The sequence below is a fragment of the Botrytis cinerea genome, chromosome 10 (genome assembly GCF_000143535.2).
Source record: "Botrytis cinerea B05.10 chromosome 10, complete sequence".
Taxonomy (NCBI): domain Eukaryota; kingdom Fungi; phylum Ascomycota; class Leotiomycetes; order Helotiales; family Sclerotiniaceae; genus Botrytis; species Botrytis cinerea.
The window spans coordinates 1,629,598-1,650,086 of record NC_037319.1 but is presented as its reverse complement, the minus strand read 5'-3'; the positions used below and the strand labels follow the sequence as shown (position 1 = coordinate 1,650,086).

At 42.7% G+C, this 20,489-nt stretch overlaps 4 protein-coding genes across 4 annotated transcripts; 1 reads left to right on the top strand and 3 right to left on the bottom strand.

Moving 5' to 3' along the window:
- Nucleotides 1-13: 13 nt before the first annotated feature.
- Nucleotides 14-3,861, bottom strand: BCIN_10g04270 (hypothetical protein). The gene is made up of 2 exons (XM_024695615.1): nt 1,462-3,861; nt 14-1,400 (listed from the first exon to the last, which is right to left on the bottom strand). The coding sequence occupies exons 1-2, from the start codon at nt 2,479-2,481 to the stop codon at nt 948-950; spliced, it is 1,473 nt and encodes a 490-aa protein (XP_024551409.1). The 5' UTR covers nt 2,482-3,861; the 3' UTR covers nt 14-947.
- A 147-nt stretch (nt 3,862-4,008) lies between these two features.
- On the top strand, nt 4,009-5,971 carry BCIN_10g04260 (hypothetical protein). The gene is made up of 3 exons (XM_024695614.1): nt 4,009-4,828; nt 4,882-5,398; nt 5,517-5,971. Exons 1-3 carry the CDS (start codon nt 4,600-4,602, stop codon nt 5,737-5,739), a joined length of 969 nt encoding a protein of 322 aa, XP_024551408.1. The 5' UTR covers nt 4,009-4,599; the 3' UTR covers nt 5,740-5,971.
- A 79-nt stretch (nt 5,972-6,050) lies between these two features.
- Nucleotides 6,051-10,226, bottom strand: BCIN_10g04250 (hypothetical protein). Its single transcript, XM_024695613.1, has 4 exons — nt 9,648-10,226; nt 7,838-9,575; nt 7,643-7,787; nt 6,051-7,584 (listed from the first exon to the last, which is right to left on the bottom strand). Exons 2-4 carry the CDS (start codon nt 9,395-9,397, stop codon nt 6,533-6,535), a joined length of 2,757 nt encoding a protein of 918 aa, XP_024551407.1. The 5' UTR covers nt 9,398-9,575; nt 9,648-10,226; the 3' UTR covers nt 6,051-6,532.
- Nucleotides 10,227-10,453: 227 nt separating this feature from the next.
- On the bottom strand, nt 10,454-13,730 carry BCIN_10g04240 (hypothetical protein). Its single transcript, XM_024695612.1, has 3 exons — nt 12,860-13,730; nt 12,075-12,282; nt 10,454-12,027 (listed from the first exon to the last, which is right to left on the bottom strand). Exons 1-3 carry the CDS (start codon nt 12,886-12,888, stop codon nt 10,855-10,857), a joined length of 1,410 nt encoding a protein of 469 aa, XP_024551406.1. The 5' UTR covers nt 12,889-13,730; the 3' UTR covers nt 10,454-10,854.
- Between the last annotated feature and the right edge of the window lie 6,759 nt (nt 13,731-20,489).

Genomic DNA, 20,489 nt, shown 5'->3' with positions numbered 1-20,489 from the left:
GGTCTCTTGATGATGAATCGTCTTATAATCACTTGCATTGTACTCCCACTATATCCAAACATGCTTTTGGCTTACCAAGAAGCTCATCTCAACCTCTACATTGCATATACCGGACGCATGGTCTACTTTTGATGAATTCTACGTTTTAACACTTCTTTGCAACTGTGATCTCACCCACCCGTATTCCTAACAGCTAGAAGCGTCCAGAGACAATGGTAGCCTTGCAGAATGGCACAACAAGGATACCAGGATAGAGGGAATCCGTTTTTAAGTTACGCGAAGAAGTCCGCTGCAAGAAGTCCGCTTTAAGAGCTATGTTGAGACAAAAGGAGAATCGGGCATTCTGCTAAAGCGTAACTATTCAATCAAGCCCAATGCTAACCTTGATGTCTTTTCACAGTGCGCGCCGCGGTATATTATTACAAAAAGGGGGACAGCTAGACGACACAAGTATGTCTCCAATGGGATGTATCTGAATTGGGTACCGGAGTGGCTAGACGTATCATCTCATTCCATTTCTGATCTTCAGAGATTCTCGAGAGATTGCCACAGATACCTAAACTTCGATCTTCTTTCCAAGTTGCTGGTACTCTGGGCCTGCTGAGCCTGTTAGAATTGCGAACCAATTGTCTTCTCTCCTTTGCTCTGCACCAAAGAATACCAACAACACGTCAAAGTCTATTGATTCTCTATTCTGTGGTCTTTGTGCAGATGCAAGACGTGCTCCAATGTGTAGCTGTTTGTCTATTCTAGTGTCTTAAAGTACATTGAGAATTATGCTTGATCCTCATAGGATTTCTCGACCACACTGTATAAGGTTGATATTTAATTTGAGGAACCTGTTCCATAGACTTGTGATCTCGAGCGAACAGCACATCAACAATCAGACGTTTAATGGAAGTGGTGGTTAATAGTCTCAAAGACTTCCGACGAGACTTGAAATTCCATCAGACAATTTTAGCACATCTGCCTATATCCACCCCTGCACCATTGCAGAGCTGCCTCAATTTTGTTCTAGGCTTTTCTCCTTCAATTGATGAGTCGAAGCTTGGCGTTCTAGATATCCTTGACGCATGTCTCTTTAGCATTATGCTCGATGGCGAATGTTCAGCAGCTGGTAATGATAGCAACATATTGTCTGCCGGTTTCTGTTTGGAGGCCGTGGCCTTACTAGATTCATCCTTCATTGCTTGAAGTGGTACATCTATCAGTGCTCCATCAAGGTACGTACTATGGGACCATGCAGACTCCAATCCTGGAAGAAATTGCTCGAGCTCGCGCATTTCGACCCAAGTTATTGTATCTTCGGTCATCGCAATATATAAGTCTTCAATTTTACCAGACCCGTCAAGGACAGCGCAATAGTCCTTCAAGAATTTAACATCATAATCACTGGAGACCTGTTCGGTTGACGTTAGTATCGCCGATACAAGCGAAAGAAAAGCTCCAAGGCATACTCACTAACTGTGCGTCTAGTTGTCGAAGCATCGGAAGGCCCCTCAAATTCTTAACATCACAGATTTTGGCCACGAGGGGTTGCCAAGGCCTTCCTCGTAGGACTGGCGCAAAAGCAGAACTCACGGCCTCCTTGAAACAATCACTATATGTGTCGGACACGACTATCTTTCGATGCAACCCTCGAGATAGGCACCTTTTGTAAGCTGCCGTATCTTTTTCAAAAGGGAAAGGCTGGGATGATGTGGGCATAAGGGAGACGTGTACAGTCCATGAACGAGCCTCACATCGATCACCCGAAAGATCTCTTTCCAGGAATTCCTGACCTGATGCAAAACCATTCATGGGCATTTGAAAATTCCCTATAGCATCGCCTTCCCCAGACTTTGTCGTATTCTCAATTGCAATCTGCAAATTCGCAGCAGGAGGCGTCGACGCTTTTCTTCGTTGAGCCCTCTTCGGAGGTGTGAGAGTTCGTGCTGAGGTATTCTCAAGAGTGTCTACTCTATCCTCTACTTTCATTGACGCATCGTCCAACTCGATCATCCTAGCATGAATTCTGTGTACGTCATCTACTAATCCTTCGATTCGATCATCGTAATATGGTGTTCGCTTGTTCAAGAGGCCAACGTTCTGCCAAAGTCCGCCGATGCCACGATGAATATTTCGTATTTCAACTTCGCGTTCCAAATTTTCCTTTTCTACAAGCTCTTCTAATTTTACAAGCCGGTCAAGCAAGCCACCTCTCCCTATACGCCGTTCTCGATGTAGCTCCTTCTCAAGAGTATCAATCCTCAACTTCAACGCATCTAATTCTTCTCTACCAGAACATTCTGGGTCTGAATTGTGATATACTGCCTGGTGTCCGCAATGACACAAACTGCCTGGAATTGATCGGTTGGATGCAAATCCGACGCACGCGCATCGCAGCTGCTTTGATTCAGGATGTAGGAGAATGAATCTGCAACTACCCTTGGGAAGATGTGAATCATCTGTATGAGTTTTGTCGCAATGGGGCTCGGACATGCTCGTAGCATCTGATGCTTTAAAAACTAGAATACTTTAGGAGGAAACTCGACATCAGGGTCTAAGAAAGTTTATTGCAACGATAATTTGATTCAGAGTGGCTAACATCAGTTCCGTCAACGTTCATCCGTCAAATATCAGTCTTAATTGTTTGTTACACGTCCCGAAATGTCATTGGGGTGCGTTGACTTCCACGAGCTGATCAAACTTTTTGTGGTACTCAGAGAGTCTGAAATTTGTGAAAGGTGCTTCATGATGTGCGGAACATTCTGGCTCATATTTGATGTTAATTGGTATGGGGTTATCAGTGAACAAGCCTACAAAAGTAAAGGGTGTACAGGGTCTGAAGATAAGCACCCCTAGCCATTTGATATGTACGACCAATGCGGGTGAAACGAAATCAACCATCGGGACTAGTTAAAAGACTCATGCGGGATACTACCTTGCCTCCCTCATTTCAATCAAAGTTCCCGGCAGAAAAGAAACAGAGTCCAAAACAGAATACAACCATATCGTAAGATAGATATAGTTATGCAGGAAGGTGGACACTTGTGGGATTGATCTAGATTCTGGAGAAATCCCCACGCTTGCACCAAGTTTTGCAAGCATATAGATGAATTCTCTCTGCCACCCCGGGTATACTGTACTAAAGCAAAACGGCGAAGCGGGACGAACCGCAACAGTCTTTTCTGCATTGAGCTCGAAATAATCCAAGACTTTTGACAATCTCTAGGCGGTGTTCTTTCACCTCACCTATACAACAAAGCAGATACCTTGGTGATAAGATTAACAGCTACACCACACATATTGTCATAAAGACCCTCTTATCAAACCATATTACGCGACAGCTCGACAAAACCTGCCGCGTTGCAACCGCATCGATACCGACCGAAAATGGTCGAGCTTGACGCACTCCGAACTCCCGGATGTTCAATCATATTGTGACCGATCTGAAGGACTCCAATATAAATACAAATACGCATGTGAATACGGCATTACAGAAAACCCGCCAAGCTCCCCTTGTACCATGAACCTATCATCAGATGCTCCAAGATATTGCAAATCGAATCACGAATTGTGCAACGCAGTATGAGAAACGTGGGGTCTGCGGCTCGTAGCCAGTCCCCCGTCTCTCCGATATCGAAAGTTGTCTTGAGTGGCACCGATAATTCCCGCAAGGAGATAGCAAATCCACCCCATCCTCGCACACCATAGTGGTCAAGAATTCAGAAAGCATTGGGTGGCTTTTGATTGGAGTGTAACTTGACAAAAGTCTGTGATGAGATAGTTTCTTGGTACACTGCTTGGAATCGGCAGGCATGTTGGTCGCCATATATAGGTGCAACATATTTATCCTGATAAGGTACCCCCCACGTTGTCAGGGTGGGTGTTGTTCGGACGGCATATGTCCAGTACAATCTGAGACAGTTGGTCTTCATCTCATCTGCCAATCCCACGTGATCAGGCATTCATCTTTTACTTTTGTCAATCCAGATCGTAGGGGATTGCAGTGTTCAATCTTCTCTTGATCGATTTGCTCTCGTTGTAATCTTCAATTCCGAATAACCTCATATTGTACTATGTTTTCACGTTGGTTGTCACGTGGTAAAAATGACTCCTTCTCTATACCTGCACTTATACAATATCAAACTCCAAGGATCCAAGTGGGTTCCGGCATCCAACTTTTCGATGGACAATATATTTACTTTAGCCTTGAATAGTCTCGCACTACCTACCCAATGTTCCTTGAACAAGTTTCACCCATCCAAACTTTCAAAGTGGCTAAAATGACAAGGACTTTTGCGCAATCTAGATGATGATAGCTCGAACTGTGTATGTATACACGAAGAGTTTCTCCATTCACACGGTCACATGTATATTAACTTACCAAAATTCCATTACATCCTTTCATCAGGTGCTCCTATTGGATATCGCCGGCAAGTGGGGCAGAAATCATGGGCGGCAAGAACATGACTGTCGCCCAATCAATTAACATCCGAGATACCTAGCATGCTGATACATCTCTCCCTCTCTCACTAATGTGTATCTGATCTTTGAATTTCAATAGTATATATCCAAATTCCACCCCATTCAACACAAGTTGTGTCTTACTTTACAATGGGCGAACTAGATGAATTAGTATCTACTTTACTCGGTACTTTTACCAGTGGCATAAGACTTCTCAGAGCTCGTCGCAAAAGACAGAAAAGCAGCAGTGGAAAGACCGATCATGACAATTGCGAAGAAACTCTTCTCATCAAGTCATTCAAACAATCCAGATCAGATATTCGAGAGGCATATACGAGAGAATCTATCAAGTCTGGTCCTAAATTCTCTGACGGTGATGGTATGAATCAAAGCCCTGATGTTTGCAAGCTCCACATTCTCATTTCAAGCCAGCGAAAGCCCGCTCTTCACTATCTACCATATTGTCACGACTAAACACTGCTTTCACCTCCGCGGTAGTATTATTTTCTCGGGGCAAAGTCAAGCCTGCCGATCAAGAACTCTTCATAAAACTCTCGAACAAATCACGCACGGAAGCAATCAATACCCTCGACAATCTCTCCAAGCGATTATCAAAATCTTCTTCATCACTCGTATCTCATGACACTGTAAACCCAAGTAAACCCCATCGTCGAAAACGACATCGTAATCCTCCTCCAACCTTACCCACCCAACCGACCGCTCTGGGACCAGCCACAAAAAATGGTTGGATCCGATCCAAACCCACCAAAAACGATCTCCCAAAATCCAAGACCCGAACCCAGAAATCAACTCTGACGAAATCAACACACAAAGAGAAGCCAGCAACGTCGCGACCCATCACGCTGCTTGAAAAACAAGAGTCGCCACCCAAAACCGCAGTCGAAAATCGAAAATCAGGCTTCTCGTTTGCTTCCGATAGCACAAAACTGTAAGTAGGGTTCTAGCTATTTTCTACTCTTTTTCCTTTTCCTTCCTTTTTTTCATAAACAAATATCCCATCTACATCTTCCCAAGAACACTATCGCTTATCGCCTCCATCCATATAGCGGCGAAATCCCCGAATCCAAAATGGCGCGACTACTCGCCGGTGCTGGTGCTGGTGCTGGTGTTGCATCACATGATAATGATTCTCGATACTATCCCACCGTGGTGGCATTTCCATTAGCGCCGTATCGGGCAGAGCCTCCGAAACGACGGTTTGGTATGGGAAAACTTTGGAAACATAGACCGGCTGAGAAGGAGTTTGTGTATGGTGGTGGTAGTGGCTGAATGGTATTGTAATTGTCTACTAGGTATTATCTCTTGGATTTAATATATGATTTCTTGAATGTGTGGTTGTGTGTGGTTTTCATAGTGTGGAGATGGTCAAAGTATCTAGATTTTGTATGCTGGATGCTGGATGGCTTTGCGTTGGCTTTTTTTTTTTTTTTCATTACTGGGTGTGTGTGTGTGTGTGTGTGTGAATTTATGAATGAATGATTGAATGAATGCCCTTAATTCATGAGTCTACCATTGTAATACATTTGTCGAGAAAGCTAGCCTCCATATATCATATCATATCATATCACACAAAGATCAACTCTTCCCATACATCGCTCGCTCGCTCACTCGCTCACTCACTCTAAACAGACAAAATACATTATTATCAACTAGCCAGGACCTACAATACAACTTAGATACAACATTGCCTGTAATCTTCTCTTCTCTTCTCTTCTCTTCTCATATACATACATACCAAAGTTTCAATATCTCCAATGTAATCAGCTTTCAAAACATCCAAATCACAAATCGATTCAACGGTACCTCCCTCATATCTGTCTGTCCACCTATCTATCCATCTCACTCCAGTGGATCAAATAAATTATAATCCGCTCGCGAGACGCTATGAGTTCTCCGTTCCCTATTTCTTCTAACCCAGACTCCCTCTTATTCTCATTTCCATTCTCAAAAACCTCTTCAAATTACCACTCTTCCCTCCTATCCTATCCTATCCTATCCTATCCTATCCTATCCTATCCTATCCTATCCTATCCTATCCTATCCTATCCTATCCTATCCCATCCTATCCCACCCCCCCTCCCCCCATCATCCTCCCCAAGCTCTCCCCCAGCCTCCCCCCCACCCCCCACCTCAGCCCGCCCAACCCATCCAAAACCCTCCTCCCCTCACCCAACATCCTCCTCGCGCCCTTCCCCTCCCCCGCACACAAATTCCCCACCCCCATAACCAGCGCCCTCATCCCCTGACCCCTCTTCACAAAAAGCTGTACCAGCTCATCGTCCGCCGGCCGATCAAGTTGCATCGAGCTCGGATACGGATTATAAAACTGTTCTTCTTCCTCCTCCTCATCCTCATCCCTTTCTTCTCTTTCCGTTCGTCTTTCCCCATCTACTTTTTCCAGCGCATCTCTCGTATTACTATATCTCTCCCCATTCCTTTCACTACGATAAACACCGCCTTTACATTCCGCAAATAGGCCATAAGCCCAAAGCGCCAACGTCGCTAGATAAACAGCCTCCGCCTCGTAAAATGCATCGATACTAAATCTTCTCACGTGCCAAAAAAGCGCGCCTGCGTGAATGATTGCTAAACGTGCTTTGTGCTGATCTTCTGTCGCCCATCTTTTTACATAACTGCGTGATTGGAGGATCTCGTCCTCGATCTCTTGATCTGGATCGCCCAAATGTGAAATTGGAGTGGTTTGTGAAGAGGCGAGGTATTCTGCCAGTTTGAGAATATGTAGAAAAGGAGTGAGAAGCACCACCCTCGCTAAATGTAAATGCAGAACGGTGGGATGTTCCATGCCACTTGCAGCTCCAATGACACTATTTGCATGCCAGTGTAATATATCCAAACAATCGCATGCGGAATTGCGCCAATTTGTATATGTTTGGATACCTGGTAGCCAAATGGGAATCGAGGTGGTGTGCTGGAAGGGTAATTTTGAGGCGGCAGGAGTCCATTGGGTGAGGGGTTGTGAGAGGTAGTTTGAGACTTCCCAGGTACGTCGGAAAAGACCATGGATGAGAAGGATGCGGGAGAATTCACCCGTGGAGGACAGTAACCGTTTTTCGGTGTACATCCGCTGGAGGGCGTTGTGGAGGGTAGAGCTTGCTGTCAGGTGAATTGTGAGAATAGTAGGATTGGGTGAAGGGGGTCGCTGGATACGTACATGAAGAACAGCTGAGAAGTTGTTGCCATTCAATTGCCGATTCTGCTTCCCACAAAACTTCCTGGCACGGTAAGGATACCGAACTATCATCTAGTGATAAGCTGGGGCGAACTTGAAAGTGGAAGTACCACATGCTATCTAGGAGCTGGAGAGCGTAAGAATTTGACATATGAACATGGAGATAGAAACACATACCCAAATACAATAACCTGTCCTTCGTATACTTTCCGCATCATACCATTCTTTCCATTCTCTATTAGCCTGTTCCGTATCATTTGAACTTGTCTGTGACACTGCAGTTCTCGGTATTTGATTCAAAGTTTTCCATTCACTACAACAGAAATCATTAAGATCCCTGTGATACGATTTCGCTGCCTGTGATAACTCATCGCTACCGCAATACATCATGCCCACACAGTTTAGAAGTTTAATTTGTATCATCATTACTTTCGCACACCTCGAATCCCCATCATTGCTGACTGACATTATTGCGCGTCGGAGAAATTCATGCATGGGTTTTGCATAATTTCCATTACCATGATAATGACTTCCTACGGCCGCCATAGCCAGAAGAAAAAGCCAATGAGAAGTTGAAATATTGAAAGATGGCAAGTGAGTAAATGGTAATGTTTGGTGGAAAGAGTCGACATAGTGAGCTATAAAGCGGCTCAGTTTATGCACTGATGGGAATCGTGTATATTGGAATGGTGTGAAATATGGCGAGTTCTCGATGCATGTTTTTTCGAAAGCATCTTGAATAATGCTGTAGATTTCATGTGGTAACTGTCTATAATCCGAGGAATGGTCATTGGTATCATCGACTGGGAAAGCAAATCTCCCGTTCAAACCATCGACCGAGGCATGAGATATTGATGGACATGAATTGGCAGTCTCGGATGGAGCTTTTCGAATACGAGGTAATCTTGAGCCATGCCCATCAACATAGTATCTACCCGTGCTTTGTGTAGTCAAAGAGTGAGGACTTGTTGAAGCACCTTCACTAGATATTGTTGGATTAGGAGAATTATCCATATGCAGTTGCGCTTGGGTTTGTGGAGACGGTGTAAAAATTGTCGTGTTGGTTGAATATGTAGGTCTTCGCATAGATTCTCCTGGGACATTAATAGGCGATGAGCCATTCAGATCTGCCCCATCATCAATCATTCTCACTGTATCATCATCTAGTTGATAGTCCGGAGCCCAATCGTAAGGTAGCCAGTTGATGGATGATACATTATATTGGGTCCAAGAACCAGCACTTTCTGGCAAACCTTCAGAAAGACCTGTATCTTGGATATGTAGCTGATGTGAAGGCTGACTCGTTCCAACCAATAACGAGTTGGCAGCTTCATCAAGGTCCATAATTGAGTGGAGGGGTAGCATCGAAGACGAAGTTGATTGATGGTTACGAGATGTAGTCGAGTTTACGCGAGCATCTTCGGACATGTGATTTCCTGTTGGGTGGTTTGGCGGAGAAAATTGACCGAATGGTTGATGAATACCAGAACCCATAATTTGCATATTCATCTGTTGACTAGCAACATCCAGATTCTCCATCCCAAACTCTGAACGGTAATTACCAATCGAAGATCTAGTATTCATTTGCGGATTGAGCGGTGAATCAACATGTGACCATGAAACTGGAGATTGCGGACTCGTGATTCCTTCCCCAGTTCGACCATTTTCAACCAAGCCCATTTCATTTGAAACTTTGTCGTATAACCCATTGGATCCTCGACGTCTTTCGTTGGCCATAGCACCAGACGATGAAGGAAAAGTACACTCAAGTGATCTTTTCACACATGCCTCGCAAGGCTTTCCCCCACTACATCTTCTTCTTGCTAGTGCACAAGCCGAACAAGCTCTAGCTCCTCTTCCTAGCAAACTTCGTTTTGCTTTCTTGTGAACCAATTCATGTCGACGTAAAGCATCACTTTGAACATTAGCAATTATCTTTAGTCATATCCATTGATACATGATCTGTGGACAGAACTTTTCAACTCACATCCGATAAAAACTTTTCCCACACCCCCTAGCTTCACATCTCAGCCATCCCTCCTTTGTATGACTCTTCTCATGTCTCGTTAGATGTTCTATTCTCCCAAATGTTTGTTCGCAACTCGTGCATCTGAATCTTGCTATTCTCGCATAGTTTTCTTGTTGTTGCGTATCTCCACTGCCATCTATCGTACCATCAGTCCAATTCTACACTTTCACGTACGTACATTATATATAAATGTAGAGCGCTTAATGAATCACACACTATATTCAACCTCCAAGGATCCGTTACCATTGCCGTTCCCTTGAGAATTTTCTGTAGCCCGGCCATCTTCCCTCAACTGAGAATCCATAGCATTTCAATGTTTCCTGCTGTCGATATTTATCTTCTGTCTCCTAGCAGGCACCTTGATATATGGTCACACCTTTCGCTCGAGCTAAAACAACAGAAATACCCAATGAGAAGAAACATCGAACATCTTGAACCAAACATCCAATCTTCACCAGCTCGTACCATCTACGTGTGTTGACCCGTGCAGCCCAACAAGCGTTATTTCCCCGCATCTCCGCATATCAGACTTTATACGGATATTTGATGTAAATGCAAATGCAAGGCTTTCAACCTTGTCATAATGGTGATTGGTCGCGTATATACCCGGTCTCAGAATTCGGCCAGTTAAAAGACCGAGATGAAGCCAAGATCTATGGGGTACGAGATTTGTTCACGTGATATTGAATTCTCCGTTTGTATCTCTTTTATGTTGCCACTTATTAGAAATGCAATCTGTTATGTTTCCTTCCGTCATTCATTCATGCAAGTTGTCATTTATTCATATGACTTGTGTGGTTTTATAAGTATCTCATTAAAGTTTGATATATACTCGAGTATAACCACCCTACTAATCTATCTCATCTATTATCCCCCTCATTCACTTCTTGGGCCCATTTCCATCCATCTTTTGATACATGCATGCAAGACCAGCTTTGCAATATTTTCCATTCCTTTCATCCTCCCCCACGTCCTTCCTGTATACATGTCCATATCTTATGTATATACCCAGGCCATTCCCAAAAACTCCCCGCTAAACTGCAAAATGTAGCACCGCCCAAAATGCCAGAATATCATCCGGTCGTCCCGATCATCATATATATACAACCTAATATTCATACACATTCTCTCCAATACTTGATCTTCCGTCTTTTTATCACACCCTTCATTTATCACGGATAGTTTCGCCCAGATAGCCCATATCCTCCAAGAAATCTGCCAACGCACTTCCTCCTCCTGTTTTCGCGCTGCTTTCTTGGATTCCGTTCGCGAAGCCCGAATCGCGAGGATAAGAATCATTAGTATTTGTTTTCGATATTGAATTTGAAGTCTTGCGAATAGTCTGTTCCGAAGCAATATCTTCATCTGGTAAGCTATACCCTATAAATTTCCTCTTTTCCACCTCTGAAATCATTGGATTATATGTGAAAGTATCGCCCGTTTCTTCATTCAAATCGCTTTCATCATATGAATCGAACATTGATGATGTATCGCTGAAGCCGAAATGAGAGTCCGTTGGTGAAGTAAGAGCCGTTGATGCGGTGGAAACAGAGAAGTGGGACATTGGTAGATTCAGAGTAAGGTTTGGAGGAAGAGGTAATGAAATAGGAGATGTAAACGCATCATTTGGAAGTCGTGGCAGTGGCTTGTGAGGATTAAAAGTTGGTGATGGTTGTCGGCGAGATGGCGCTGGGGATAATCTGGTGATACTGTCGTTGTCGTCATAGACAAGTTCTTTAAATTGTGTGGCAAAGTTGTCATCATCTTCGCAGTCTTCTGAAATTTCCTCAGGTATACCAAGAGACATAAGACTGTTGTGCACAGAATCGTGCGCTCTAGTAAAAGACGGTGTTCTTGAAATTGGTTCGAATCGAGTCGGGCTAGATTGATGAATAGTGTTTGAGTTTGATGAAGAACTACTTCGTGTAGTAGCTTGATTGATATCGGGCTCAGATGATCGCCTTGAAGAAAGTGGTGGAGCAGGCGATGAAGATTGTGATCGACGGCCCGAAAAGAGTTTTGTTGCCCATCCAAGCTTTCCATCTTTTGCCCAAGAACATAGCTTTTCCGTGACCTCTGCGCCTGAAGACGATAATGAGGCTGATCGTGCAGCATTTGGCTTCGATGGAGGAGCACGGGGAGTCATAAATTTATCGGCAGGATTCATTGTTTTGACTTCTGTAATATTTATAGAATCCATGGAACCACTTCGAAGTCGTGGTGGTGAGACTTCGACTGGTACCCAGAGGATATTAACTGGTTGACCTGGCATATAAGGACAGGTAGTAGTGGAGGGTATAGCTGTGTCATGGACTTCGATGCCGTCATCAAGCTCATACTAAAATTGTAAGTATTTTTCTTTCAGTGTTTGGGTTATTAACATACATAGTAATAGTATGTTGATGCCATTTTCAAACCACCAGTCCTTTTCAAGGAACCATTTCCGTGGCCATCACAGATGATATCGTCAAATGTGTGACAACCTCGCCATTGTTCACGAGAGCGTCTCGAATCTCGCTCCATTGGATATCGTTTGGTGAAATTATCCCAAGATCCGATGAGGTGGACTGATTGTGTTCTAGGTGTTGCTTGACTAAATAGAGCGTCAAATTAGTTGTTAAGACTTAGTTATTATGAAAAAAAAAGATATGTTCTGTCCATGGGTGCAGCAGAATGGCCTCTTATGTTCATATTCGGACACGGTCTACCAGAGATATCCATCTCATGTCTTGGCAAAGCAAGAGCAGCAAAGTTCGACTAGAGCTGCGTCTCGCATGCCAAAGTTTCGAAGACAACTAATGTCACTAGCAATGCCAAAGCATCTGCACAACAAACGTCATGCCAAGTTGTGACGAAAGTCCATGTAGTGATAGAAGGTTCTACAATAGAAAGGTCTTCTACGCTCGCGAGAGAAGGATGTGCAACGTGCCTTAGATTGAAACCGGCTATATTCTCCGCGAGTTCCAGTGGACATGAAGCCCAGACCTGACCGGCAAACTTTACCAAATCTATTCCAAGTAATGCATGGACCCAAGGCAGTGGATGGCTTTCAGGAAACAAACTTTCCCTCGCCCCAATGATGTATCAAGGGATGATCAATGCGCATGCAAAACACGTGATATAATGCTGAAGTTTGAGCTCAAAGAGGAAACAAAAACGACTTTACTTACAACATGAAAGTAATTAGAGTAGTGTCCATGATTTCGGAAGTGTTGGAGAAGAAACAAAGCGAGTTAGATAAATTAGAGTTTTGTAGGAACTTCAACGGCTTCTTGAGCGGTGCATCGTTTGGGATCTTTGGACTTGCGGAAGAATCGTGAAGAAGCCGGATTCTGAAGGTTTCTCTGATACTACAATACGTCCGAAGTGTCTCTCTGGGCCTGGAATCTAGGCGTTCGTCCTGTCCGGGTTCTTTGATGTTTAATATGGCGTTTTGAGAACCAAACTTTCTCTCCTTCGACGGATGTCGAGGCGAGTTTTTGAACTGTGGGGCCGCGGTGACAGGAGCTGGCGAGATCAAGAGGTCTGTCCGTGGTTAACGATGAAGGGGGTTGCGGAGATGAGAAACAGGAATTTGTTGTTGATGAAAAGAATTGATGGAGGAGAGATTGAAATATTGTATCATAGCCAAAGTTTGTCGAAAGAGAAGTTGTGTATGGATGGTATGGGATAAAAAGTCAAAAAACCCAAATGGGGAAAGGCCAAGTGATGAAACCTCCAATTCGGAAATTGCCTCAAATAGAGTAGAAATTTAATAAGATGGCGGCGGAGAGTATTCGACATAGAAATCGAATTGATACATCTAAAAAGGATACCCATAGACCGGCACAGGGTAGAGTATGTTAAGTATGGAGCTTCAATTTTGGTAGCATCGAGCTAGAATTACTAGTTGGCGAGTGGATGCGCCGAGCTGGGTTTATGTATGGGCCATCTGGTATTTCAGGTAGATTGTGTATCTTCTTTCTTTAAACCCTTTAGGAATAGTTTCATGTTGTTATTAACGGAACGATATATATATATGGATATATATAATTCTTCAGCTGAAAGGAAAGAAGAAAAGATTTGACGGGCTCTGATGTGATTGATATGATTTGTGAGATTTATTGCATATTACCCTAGACTGATTGACGACCTACCGAGCCTACACACCTCTACATTCCCTCACATCTGTCGAACTCTTAGTCAGTCCTTGTACCTACATATGATGGTTTTTGGGTCTTCCAAGTGTAGTAAGAGGGTGTGCCGGCCATGCATGGTGGCGTAGATATACTCTTTCTAGAATTGAGGCTTACCGAGGCTTGGAATTTGGGTAGCTGATGAGAATCGTTTGTACTTTGTACGATCGAGGTCGATATTGAACAATAATGGATTTCCACGGGCGGAGCATAGAATCCTGAAAACACTGACATTGCCCAGGTAAGGTTTGTCTTGAAACCGGTAGTGGAGGCTTATTACCCAAGTACTACCTATATATAATGTAATATTTGGAGTTTGTTGCACAAATTGAACCTTAATGAAACCCGAATGAAGAGTCTTCCCCTCTCCGCAATGCCTTGTCGTGTGCTTATTCTGAACTTCTGATCCTTTGGTCCTCACCACCTAGACATTCGTTACCTGGCTCACCCACATGTGTTGCGTGGGTTTTCTCTCCCGCTCTCTCCCATGTCCATCTTTCCGGTGGATCTTACCTGGATGATTTTTCCTGATTTTTACAACAGGCCGAATCTTCCGATTCTCTTACCATTGTTAGTTTCACTCTCGAGCATTGCCGGCGATCATCGTTGATTGAAAAGCCTTCAACATCTCTCTTTCGGAATCTTTGGGGTTGATGCCGGAGTGGAAGGTGGGCCATTTCTTCCTTCGTCTTGTTTCTTTGGTCCGAGTACAGCACACAGGAGACAGTCGTAGTGTGGTGTTTAGCCCTCGAAAGTTCATTTGTGCCACTGCAGGGGAGTCGAATGTGATTGACCACATGGATATTGCCCATGAACCGTGCGAGAATGATTGGAGGAGATGAGAGGAGATTACTTACAGCCACCAGCACCACTAGAAGTGACAGAACCCCTTTTTGCAAGAATCTGCAGCAAGAGTCAAGATGTCCATGTCAAAGTTTGGTAAATCCCTTTCCATGGCTTACTCAACCTCTCTCGGCGGCGTCAAAACGCACTTTGCACCTTAACCCCTCAATCCAACGACCATATTTGGAATATTGCAGATGCAGCATATTGCAGAATCTACCAACGGTAAGGTTACAGCACAAACCACTGACCATAGCTTTGGCTGGTCGTTGCTGGGAAGGCTTACAAATGCATATTGGGATGTACTGTAACAACAGAGAACGAATACACAATACGAGATGGAAGTCAAATTGGAATTGGAATTGGAATTGAAATTGAAATTGAAAATATTGACATTACTGCTGGCCGTGCGAGATATGGTTACTGCCAGCTGAGGTATGTATCCAGGTAGATCGGTTCACGAATCTTTGAGATCGATAACCGATATTGGTATGGAAGCACGTCGGACTGTCGGAGTCCCAATGAGTTAGTTCGTTACTAATCACTTCGTTTATTATACGTTTATACGTATTATACGCATTATACGCATTACACGTATTACACGTATTATACGTTTATTATAAGATTAGATTGCAGACGTACCAGGCAAGTCACTCAGAAAAGTCCGAAACAAAAGACATATACCTTACCCGGGAAGGTGTCATCCAGAGTGCGTGGAAGTGGAGCTGATTCGCCAAAATCACGGGAATTCCGTCACTGCAGCCTTACCTCTCTCAGAAATAGCCAAATCGGGCTAGCTTATTCTGGCCGTGCTTGGTGTCTTCCTGTATCCGCTCACGTGCCACTCACATGTACGAGTAAATCATCGCGTCAACCATACATCGACAACAAGATGTACTATGCCTAGTATGCTCACCGTCGACTTCTCCAGCATGCATACTTGGTCAATCAAGAGACCGCCTACACTATCAATACACACGCACTGGACAACATATACGGAATGAGTAAGACGATCCTCACGGCTGAAACTTTTATGCTGTCCAACCACGAAAACAATCGACTGCGCATCGTAAGCTTACAGTGTTGCTGGCGAGCCTACCAACTTTCATCAAATGATAAACATCGTGCATCGTACCACCCATCACCAAATGTCCCAAGACTCGGTATTCGTCAAGCCTGCAGACTACCGTCCTCGGGACATCCTTCTAGGGTGAAGCATGATGTACCCCAGAAACACGGGAAGTATACCACAGATCATCACTGGAGGGCACGAGGAGAACGGAAATCACAAAGTTAATTTGGATCTCGATGATGGAGCTGTGGATTTTTGAGTTCTCTCCTGGGAACCATTTTACACTTTGTCCATTCAATTTTTGAAACGTCCATCAACCTTAATTGTTCTATTACCACGTTGTCTGTGCCTCACGAACCAGTGCGTACGAGCACGAGGAATTGACAGCGCTTAATGTCACCATATCCTTCTACCATAACAATGAGTGTTTTCTTCATTTATTCATGTTCTACAAACAAGATTGTTTACGAATATTGTTACGGCAAAGTGTCTTGACAATTTTCCTTCCTCGTGTCTTGGTTTCCATTTCGTTTCCATCATTTCAACCCACGCTTTTCCTATCCACCTTCTTTCCTACCCGTACTTCTGGTTTCAAATTGGCCTGATGTATAATATGATGACGTTGGAACCTGCGACCATGGTAATCAGATGGTAAATGGTTTCATGTTGAGTGCTTTTAAATGTCCGAGACTGTTGTGCTCCCGCGCCAGGTTTCTGGTTGAACTTAAAATGTATTTTCCAAATTCTGAGTTTCTGAAATAGGGCTATGATGCGTGATTCTTTTTCATGCTCTCCAAATACCAAGTGGCTAAAAGAGGGCAGTTATTCGCGATCCTTTTTTATGCTTTCTAACTAACTACTGAGTCCATAAATAGGGCTATTATGCGCGATTCTTTTTTTGTGCTCTCCAAATACCAGGTGGCTAAAAGAGGGCAGCTATGCACAATTCTTTTTTATGCTTTCTAACTACTGAGTCCATAAATAGGGCTATTATGCGCGATTCTTTTTCATGCTCTCCAAATACCAAGTGGCTAAAAGAGAGCAGTTATTCGCGGTACTTTTTTAGAGACAAAGTCTATTTCAATCGGCTTAGACCCTCAGACAATCCAAATCTAGCCCCCAGTCACTCGTTTTGACCTTCAGTCAATCAGTTCGGATCCTCATACAACTATGACGGTCAATATGGAACTCAACTCCATCTGCTTGAGTGCTTGGATTTTCGGGCTCTCTAGCAAGGGCAGGATAAAGTGGATCTAGACTTGTTCTCTAGGCTAATTATACTCCCGGAAATATGACTTCAGGTGTCGAGTGTGACTGTGATCTTATCTGATCGCCGATTAACCTACCATCTCCCATCAATCCGCGGGACAATGAAGGTAGGGGTGTTTACTCTACTTCCAGGATGCAAGCAAGTTTACGAGAACGAAACTATACTAAGGTTTGGTGTGAATCGTCGATCGAAAGCTGGAATTGACGTAATATTTCATGCCTTGTTAACATCAATCCAGCCCAGCTTATGGACCATTAATCCTTCCTTCATGTTATCTCCTGCCTGGCGGCTTTGAAGAATCTCCGCAATTCATCAATTACAAACATTTGGTTCCCATTACTCAATCTGTTACACTGTCCCGTTCATCATACCATACAGCACATGTCTCAATTTATATCAATAATCTCCAATTATGTCCTTTCCTCCCTCTGGCGGATAGAAACTCCTTCGTTTGGTGCTTTATATTTCAGATAGTATGCCGGTGAGTTGATGACATCAAAAAGATGATATCATTTAGGAGAAGGATTCCCAATGTGCTCTATACTACTATTTGACTAACAAGAAATGATGTTCATATACAAATGGATACTTACAACACTTGTCTCCGTACCGAATCTTCGAATTTTTGGAGAGTTGTTGTAGTCTCAAGTTGAGGGTTGAGGAGACAATGTTTTAAAAAGCTCAATGTCAATCCACCAATCAAACCCCGTTTTTTTTTAAAAAGAAAGTTTTGTTGCATATCTGAAGAAAAAAATTGCTTGTTAACCATGGTTGAAAAGTAAAATAAAGTGCTTTTTAAAAATAAAATTGAGCTTGCTAACCATGGTTGGATTGTAGATGTGCAACAAAAGGTTTTGGTTCGACCTCCTATTGAAAAATCAACTGACATTCTGGTCCAATACATTCAAACTATACAAGACCAATTTCTAGATCCGATGTAAACCTTCAAGTCATCTAAAAGATCGAATTGATTTGCAATATTGAACTGTCCTCAGTGATTGAATGGCTCTATGTAAGCTGATCAATTGTCGTATTCAGCTACGCAATCGAAAGAAATTTTCATTTTGGGGGTCTCGCAGCTGGGCAAATTGTCGGTGACAGAGAGTCGAGAGTGGCGTTTAAATCGGCTAAGCTAAGCTTCTTCTTCAAAAGTTTGTAATACTTATTGATTCCTTCCTTGTCGATATCGGGTTCGTATAGATGAATGCTGTGGTGAGTGTGAACCAAATTGGGGGGGGGGGGGGGGGGTTGAGTCGTGAAATAGGAATTGCCTTTAGTAGTGATGATATAATCTGAAAGGGAATTTTGACGATTAACCCGGTGGGTTTTGATTTGTGCCCTTTTGGTAATTTCTAATTATTATGCTAAAGTTTTTTTTTGTTGTTGTGGTTATTATTTTTGCAGTCGTTGTTGATTAATAAATCCTTGACCTTGAAGAATATCGGTCTTCCTTCCTTCACAATACATCTACATCTCCTTGACAATACTTACATTTGAGCTGAAAATTTGTTGTTGTTTTGAGATTATTAATTTGGTTGGCGGGATGACTTGGTTCTACTTCATTGAATTATAGCTTCTGGTCTGAGGTGTGTTATATTGATAAGAGCAAAGATAGAAAGTGCTCCAATACTTATAATATGTTAGTGAAGATCAGAGTTTATATAGGTAGGTACTTGAAGATAGCTTTCCAATTCACTAGCAGATGGTTTGTTTAGCTTCTTTCTCCCCTCCCTTGGAAGTACAATTTCTTGTGTTGGCTTTGTGGATATTTAAGCTTTTGTTCTGATATTGAAAATGGGGCAGGTAAACTTCCTGGACGGTAGAGGCAAGCTAGAATGATGTGCTAAGAGTCCCGTTTATTACAAGTTATTAGATGAGAACATGAATAAAAGATCTGCCTGAGAGTGTGAAGAAAAGACGCTAGAAACGGTAAAAAGAGAAAAGTAGCTGTTGATAGCGATGGTAAGGGTTTGGAGCGACAGCGGTAAGGACTTGTCCTTTGATTAGTTACAATGATGGTATCTATATGCGCTAATATAACTAGCTTCGAAGTTCAACATCTACGCAATCTGAACTTCTAATGATCTTGGCTAGGACGAGGAAGAATTGGAAGAATGTATCAGCCAATATCGATTTTCGCTCTGGTCTTCTTTGGGCTATAGAGTGGTTGAAGAATGAGAAGTTTCTGTAAGAACTTATTAGAAGAAGTACCTGAGTATTCGATTGAGTATTATAGAGTGAATATAGTGGGGGTGATGGACGAGGAGAGTAGGGAGGGATAAAGAGTGGGTTATCTACCTTGATCGTTATAATTCTCCTTGCCTAACATCACCTTCATTTGTATATAAACACCATGCCAAACGGGTGGCATTCTATCTTCCGCGGAACCAAATTCGGACTAAAAATGATAAATGGGAGTTTTGATAAGTAGAGAGATGGATGTAAGTTTATGGGATTGTGGATATTGGAAGATATTGGAGATCGAAAACGAAAACGAAAACGAAAGGGGGTTTCTGGCATGGAGAATGAGGAAAAAGAGAAATAAAGCTGCAAAATTGGATTGGAACGTTGGTGGAGATTTAGATTGTTGATTGGTTGATTGATAGCAAGAATGAATGAATGAGTTAGGATCTTAAACCACAACGTTAAGATAAGATCATTGAATATCATCTGGTTGATATTTAACACTATTAAAATGTATATCCGCATGCATCTTAACTATATCCTAACTATCACCTAAGCCCAATATCTTGAGAAGGTTTCCCATTTGTTAGATCAGTCGGTCATTCGAAGTAATTTATTGCAGAGAGGTATTCTTAGGATGTTTTCCTGACTCCCTTTTAGAGGAATTTGTATTTTTTTTTTGAGGATGAGATATGGGGATTTATTATTAAGGTAGCTTGAGGTGATGTGTATTTGAGTAGATATATACATACATACATACAGTGGAGTGAATAGCATGAAATATTGTGTTTGGATGCTGGTGATGGTGAGTGAATTGGAATGTTTCGGTCTCTATCTCTCTATCTCAATCTCGATCCTAGTACTACATAGGTAGGCACCTTGGTAGTTAGTTATAAATTACTCATATAGTCCAATAGTATATCTATTCATCTGGTGAATTCAAGACGCACCATGGTACAAATGCTGGATTCATGACACGAATATATATATTTAGGTACTTCTTAGATGATTTCGTTTCTTTAGAATACGAAGTTCAGGTTTCTCATACATTTCTACGCGATGGGAGGGAGGGTGATGTTTGTTGTTGGGTGTGAAAAAGATGGATTGGATTGGATTGGATTGTGAGCTTGGGATGAAAAGGATGAATTTTGTATCAAGGAGAGAAATATTGGGAAAATAAGGGTATAAGATGAGTGTAAAAATACTGTATCATTAGTCATGAGATTGGAAACGAAAGTGTTTGGAAGTCTTACTAC

Excerpts from the sequence above, each read along its gene's own strand:
- BCIN_10g04250 (XM_024695613.1), bottom strand. The coding sequence starts at position 9,397 with ATGGCCAACGAAAGACGTCGAGGATCCAATGGGTTATACGACAAAGTT. Across the intron at positions 7,788-7,837 it reads GGACAGGTTATTGTATTTGG|CTCCTAGATAGCATGTGGTA; the intron begins GTATGTGTTTCT and ends TACGCTCTCCAG. Across the intron at positions 7,585-7,642 it reads ACTTCTCAGCTGTTCTTCAT|CAAGCTCTACCCTCCACAAC; the intron begins GTACGTATCCAG and ends TTCACCTGACAG.
- BCIN_10g04270 (XM_024695615.1), bottom strand. The coding sequence starts at position 2,481 with ATGTCCGAGCCCCATTGCGACAAAACTCATACAGATGATTCACATCTT. Across the intron at positions 1,401-1,461 it reads GACAACTAGACGCACAGTTA|GTCTCCAGTGATTATGATGT; the intron begins GTGAGTATGCCT and ends TCAACCGAACAG.
- BCIN_10g04260 (XM_024695614.1), top strand. The coding sequence starts at position 4,600 with ATGGGCGAACTAGATGAATTAGTATCTACTTTACTCGGTACTTTTACC. Across the intron at positions 4,829-4,881 it reads TAAATTCTCTGACGGTGATG|CGAAAGCCCGCTCTTCACTA; the intron begins GTATGAATCAAA and ends ATTTCAAGCCAG. Across the intron at positions 5,399-5,516 it reads GCTTCCGATAGCACAAAACT|CGGCGAAATCCCCGAATCCA; the intron begins GTAAGTAGGGTT and ends CCATCCATATAG.
- BCIN_10g04240 (XM_024695612.1), bottom strand. The coding sequence starts at position 12,888 with ATGGACACTACTCTAATTACTTTCATGTT. Across the intron at positions 12,283-12,859 it reads ACTCTAATTACTTTCATGTT|TCAAGCAACACCTAGAACAC; the intron begins GTAAGTAAAGTC and ends CGCTCTATTTAG. Across the intron at positions 12,028-12,074 it reads CATCAACATACTATTACTAT|TATGAGCTTGATGACGGCAT; the intron begins GTATGTTAATAA and ends TTACAATTTTAG.